General features: G+C 48.1%; 1 protein-coding gene across 1 annotated transcript; it reads left to right on the plus strand.

Moving 5' to 3' along the window:
- The first annotated feature begins 324 nt into the window (after positions 1 to 324).
- LOC123744794 (mucin-2-like) lies at positions 325 to 3177 on the plus strand. Its single transcript, XM_045724979.1, has 3 exons — positions 325 to 1984; positions 2736 to 2896; positions 3067 to 3177. Exons 1-3 carry the CDS (start codon positions 325 to 327, stop codon positions 3175 to 3177), a joined length of 1932 nt encoding a protein of 643 aa, XP_045580935.1.
- Positions 3178 to 6256: the final 3079 nt, after the last annotated feature.

The following is a 6256-nucleotide window of genomic DNA, read 5'->3' on the forward strand; positions in this document are numbered from 1 at the left end:
CCCCACATCTACACCAACACTCCCACATCTACACACTCATGTCCACATCCACACACCCCCAAATCCACATCCACATACCCCACATCTACACCCACACCCCCACATCTACACCTACACCCCCACATCTACACCCTCACGTCCACATCCATACACATCCACATCTACATCAACACCCCCACATCTACACCCTCACGCCCACAACCCCCACATCTACACCTACACCCCCACATCTACACCCTCACGTCCACATCTACACCCTCACGTCCACATCCACACACCCCCACATCTACACCCACACCCCCACATCTACACCCTCACGCCCACATGCCCCACATCTACACCCTCACGTTCACATGCCCCACATCTACACCCACACCCCCACATCTACACGCTCATGTCCACATCCACATCCACCCACCCCACATCTACACCTACACCCCCACATCTACACCCTCACGTCCACATCCACACCCCCCCACATCTACACCCACACCCCCACATCTCACCCTCACGCCCACACCCCCACATCCACATCCACACACCCCACATCTACAACTACACCCCCACATCCACACCCTCACGTCCACATCTACACCCACACCCCCACATCTACACCCTCACGCCCACATGCCCCACATCTACACCCTCACGTCCACATCTACACCCACACCCCCACATCTACACCCTCACGCCCACATGCCCCACATCTACACCCACACCCCCACATCTACACGCTCATGTCCACATCCACACACCCCCACATCCACATCCACACACCCCACATCTACACCCACACCCCCACATCTACACCCTCACGTCCACATCCACACCCCCCCACATCTACACCCCCCCACATCTACACCCTCACGCCCACACCCCCACATCCACATCCACACACCCCACATCTACACCTACACCCCCACATCTACACCCTCACGTCCACATCTACACCCTCATGTCCACATCCACACACCCCACATCTACACTTACACCCCCACATCTACAACATCAAGTCCACATCTACACCCTCACGTCCACATCCACACATCCCCCACATCTACACCTATACCCCCACATCTACACCATCACGTCCACATCTACACCCACACATCCACATCCACTCACCCCCACATCTACACCCACACCCCCACATCTACACCCTCACGCCCACATCTACACCCACACCCCCACATCTACACCCTCACGTCCACATCCCCCACATCTACACCCTCAAATCCACATCCACACACCCCCACATCCACATCCACACACCCCACATCTACACCCTCACCCCCACATCTACACATCTACATCCCCAACATCTACACCCACACCCCCACATATACACCATCACGTCCACATCTACACCCCCACATCCACATCCACTCACCCCCACATCTACACCCACACCCCCACATCTACACCCTCACGCCCACATCTACACCCACACCCCCACATCTACACCCTCATGTCCACATCCCCCACATCTACACCCTCAAATCCACATCCACACACCCCCACATCCACATCCGCACACCCCACATCTACAGCCACACCCCCACATCTACACATCTACAACCCCAACATCTACACCCACACCCCCACATCTACACCATCACATCCACATCTACACCCCCACATCCACTCACCCCCACATCTACACCCTCACGCCCACATCCCCCACATCTACACCCACACCCCCACAACTACACCCTCATGTCTACATCCCCCACGTCTACACCCACACCCCCACATCTACGCCCTCACATCCACATCCACACACCCCCACATCCACACACCCCACATCTACACCTATACCCCACTTCTACACCCTCATGCCCACATCCCCCACATCTACACCCTCAAATCTACATCCCCCACATCTACACCCACACCCCCACATCTACACCCTCACCCCCACATCTACACCCTCACATCTACATCCCCCACATCTACACCCACACCCCCACATCTACACTCTCACGTCTACATCTCCCACATCTACACCCTCACATCCACATCCACACACCCCCACATCCACATCCACACACCCCACATCTACACCCTCACCCCCACATCTACACATCTACATCCCCAACATCTACACCCACACCCCCACAACTACACCCTCATGTCTACATCCCCCACGTCTACACCCACACCCCCACATCTATGCCCTCACATCCACATCCACACACCTCCACATCCACACACCCCACATCTACACCCTCAAATCTACATCCCCCACATCTACACCCACACACCCCACATCTACACCCACACCCCCACATCTACACCCTCACGTCTACATCCCCCACATCTACACCCACACCCCCACATCTACACCCTCACATCTACATCCCCACATCTACACCCTCACATCCACATCCACACACGCCCACATCCACACACCCCACATCTACACCCTCACCCCCACATCTACACCCTCACATCTACATCCCCCACATCCACACACCCCCACATGCACTCACCCCCACATCCACACACCCCACATCCACCCACACCCCCTCATCTACACCCTCACGTCCACATCCACCCCCCCACATCTAAACCCACACATCCACACCCCCACATCTACACCCACACATCTACACCCCCAGATCAACACCCACACCCTCACATGCACACCCACACCCCCCACATCAACAGCCACACACACATATCCACACACACACATCTACACCCACACCTCACATCCACAATCCCACCCACAGATCTAAACCCCCACATCTACACTCACACCCCCATCTCCACACCCAACCACATCTACATCCACACCCCCACATCTACATCCATACCCCCACATCCACATCCACACCCCCACATCCACATCTATGCCCACACTCTTCCTCTCCTCAACATAGTGCCATCTATTGTGAGTCCACTGTCGTCCTGTTGCCCCCCTGAGAAGAGCCATTCAGACAGATCGGACCCAAACGCAGTAGAGAATCATTTTTAGAAATCCATTGACTTTGCCTCAACCTGAAATTCATTAGAGCTCTACTTTAACTCTCAAGGAAATAATGAGGGCCTGTTGTTTGTTAGAAATCTCTGAGAGTAAAGCCTCTGTTTGCCTGTGGCTCCTGCCTGTTGGATGTGTTGGAGCATGGAGGACAAGGCGTCATGGAGTGGTGTGGAAGTCATTTCAGGCTTTGAGGAGTGTCAAGCTAACCCCAGCAGGAGGCCCGCTGCTCATCTGAAAGGCTCTAATCGCCTCTCATCGTCCCTTCACCTCCACCGGGCGCCTGCCATCTGTTCCACCCAGTCAAGATGGCCACAATACGAGCCCTGGAGATGACAGAGTCACAGTCCCATGCAATGACAGTATCACACAGACCAGCTTACAAAGGGAGTTAATCTATATGGCACTGCAATTCTTCAGCTCTCTTTTTTTGAGAGAGTGAGAAATGCAATGGAACATTTATCACTTTAATAATGTTTAGATACTGCTTTACTCATCTCAAGAATGTCAATTCTGTATTCTAGTCTACTGTATTTTAGTCATTGCCACATTGCTCGTCCTAATATGAATATATTTTTTTATTCCATTATTTTACGTCTAGATTTGTGTGTTGTTGTGAATTGTTAAGTACTACTGGACTGTTGGAGCTAGGAACCCAAGCATTTTGATACACCCGCAATAACATCTGCTAAATATGTGTATGTGACCAATAACATTTGATTCGATTTGATTTTCAGAGAGAGAGACTGAGAAATGCCCTTGCTTGATGTGAATATGAAATGAACTCAAAGGGTGAAATAGACTTTGTTTTGTTTCTCGTAACATAATTCTGGTAAATAAGTTGTCATTTATCATTCATTATTCTGGTAAACAGGTTGTTGTCATTTATCATTCTTTATTCTGGTAAACAGGTTGTTGTCATTTATCATTCATTATTCTGGTTAACAGGTTGTTGTCATTTATCATTCATTATTCCGTCAAATATCAAAATGGTGAGTTGGTATTCAAAGGCGGAATTAAAATAGTAATGCTTTGATACCAGTGGAGAGGGCACAGTCTCACAATAGAGAATATGAACATGAAGGCTGAGGCAGTGTTTTTGATGTTATTGTCATCGACCACACTCAGAGACCCAACATGAACTCTGGGTACATGTGCAGCTCTCTAGGCAAATATTTGTTCTGTAGCAGCCAATCGGTTTCAATACTGTTTGTACAGGCTTATCATGTTAACAAAGAGCAAACACAACAGAAAAACCCTTACCAATCTGATGGATTTAGGGCTCATTTTTCACACAGTTAAAAAGACAGCACCATCAACCTAATGCTGACTTCTGAAATGTATCCACAATATACATAGCATAACAACACTAATATCATATATCCACAGTGCTAGAGGCGTCACTACAGACTCTGGTTCGATTCCAGGCTGTATCACAACCGGCCGTGATTGGGAGTGCCATAGGCGACGAAAAATTGGCCAGCATCGTCCGGGTTAGGGTTTGGCCAGGGTAGGCCATCTTTGTATAAATAAATAAAAATGTGTTCTTAACTGAGTTGCCTAGTTAAATAATGATTAAATAAAAAATACAAATAAAATAAAATTCCATCATCATTGGGTTCTCCATTCTTATAAAGCATTTTAGAAAAAGTCTCAGTGCCGTTATCCTCTCAAAGTGAGGTATTGAAAATGGTTGGAAACAGGGATGTCAATCATTTTGAAAGTATTACTTTTTCAACAAAATCTCTTTCTCTGAGCAATTGTGTTAGTATAAAATTATATAATTTCCCAATATTTTTTTTGTATAAAATATAGCTCAGTATTTGAATTATTTATTTTATACAGTCATTTTTTTCTCACCTTTTAAGGGTGCCAATAATTTCAGAGGCCACTGTTTATACAGTATAGTCTCTACATTGTTATAATATCCACTATTATTGTACATCCAAGGCTCAAATTTCAGGAAGAATTTGAAAGAACATCCTTTCAAGGATGTGTACATCTTCTTCCTATACAGCACCAGGCCAGGCAGATGTCCACTGGTAATTTTCCAGTGCCAGCATGCCATGCGAAGTAACCTTGGTCAGCGTCAGCCTGACATCTGAGACAGACCTGTGCCCTGCAGGATGAGACCATCAGTCTTCTGAGTAGAATAAAGGTCACCAGGTGGCCAGAGTAGGTGCTGCATCTGCTTGGTTCCCATCATCAACAAAGATCTGCTTGGCTGCCACTGCTAAAGAGCCTGCTTGTTTATGTTACATGGAAGGAGTGCTCTGACAATTAAGGCCAGATAACCCATTTGGTGTGGAGAGAGAGAGACAGAGACAGAGACAGAGACAGAGAAAGATGATTGACACACCAGTCATGCTGTCAGTTATTCTAGTAGATGCATTGTCCAGTTCTTGGTTAGAGCTCTGAGAGGCAATGAGAGATTGACATTAGGTTAGGTGTACTATATAAAAATACATTATAAAACATGACCTTGAGGTGAGATTGATTTAGTCAACGAGTCCTTATACAGTATCTGCTGCACATTGTAATTCTGCCTCTAAAAACCAACAGCATTAAATGCTCATGCCTCAACTGTGTCTTATGATGATGATGATGCTGTTGTCAGGAAAAATGGTACTGTTTTAGATTGAGTCCACATTATTGATTTGGTCCCTGGTAAAATGTGATTATGGACAATAACATTAAAGGGGACGGTTCTAACCATGCAGTAGATAGCACCTGGGTCTCAGCTGGTCCCTAGCTAGCCTAAAGCAAGCGCTTTATGACATGTACAGTAATTAGTGGGTCTGATTACATAGCACTGATCACATTCCTCCACCACGCCCCTTACAGCTGCTAGCCCCGGCCAAAAGTTTTATTCCCTCCTCCTCCACCTCTTCCTCCTCCTCTCATTCCCTTTCTTCATCTTAATTCCCAACGACATGTGAGTGAGTGTATTTTCCTGGGATGGCTGCAATCCCTGTCTATATCAGTCATCTAAAGCAGCCTGGGTAAAATAGTTTTTTATGGGTCTTCTAATCCCTCACTGTTTTGTATAATCTGAGCTGCCAAGAGGCTTCTTCTCCGTCCCTCTGATCGCTGTCTTGTCAGATTACTTACATAGAGTGTTTTACGCAGCGCCTTGAAGACACACAGGGATAGGACAGGGACAGGACAGGGACAGGACAGGGACAGAACAGGGGCAGGACAGGGACAGAACAGGGACAGGGACAGGACAAGACAGGGACAAGACAGGACAGGGACAGGACAGGGACAGGGACG

The sequence above is a fragment of the Salmo salar genome, chromosome ssa09 (genome assembly GCF_905237065.1).
Source record: "Salmo salar chromosome ssa09, Ssal_v3.1, whole genome shotgun sequence".
NCBI lineage: Eukaryota > Metazoa > Chordata > Actinopteri > Salmoniformes > Salmonidae > Salmo > Salmo salar.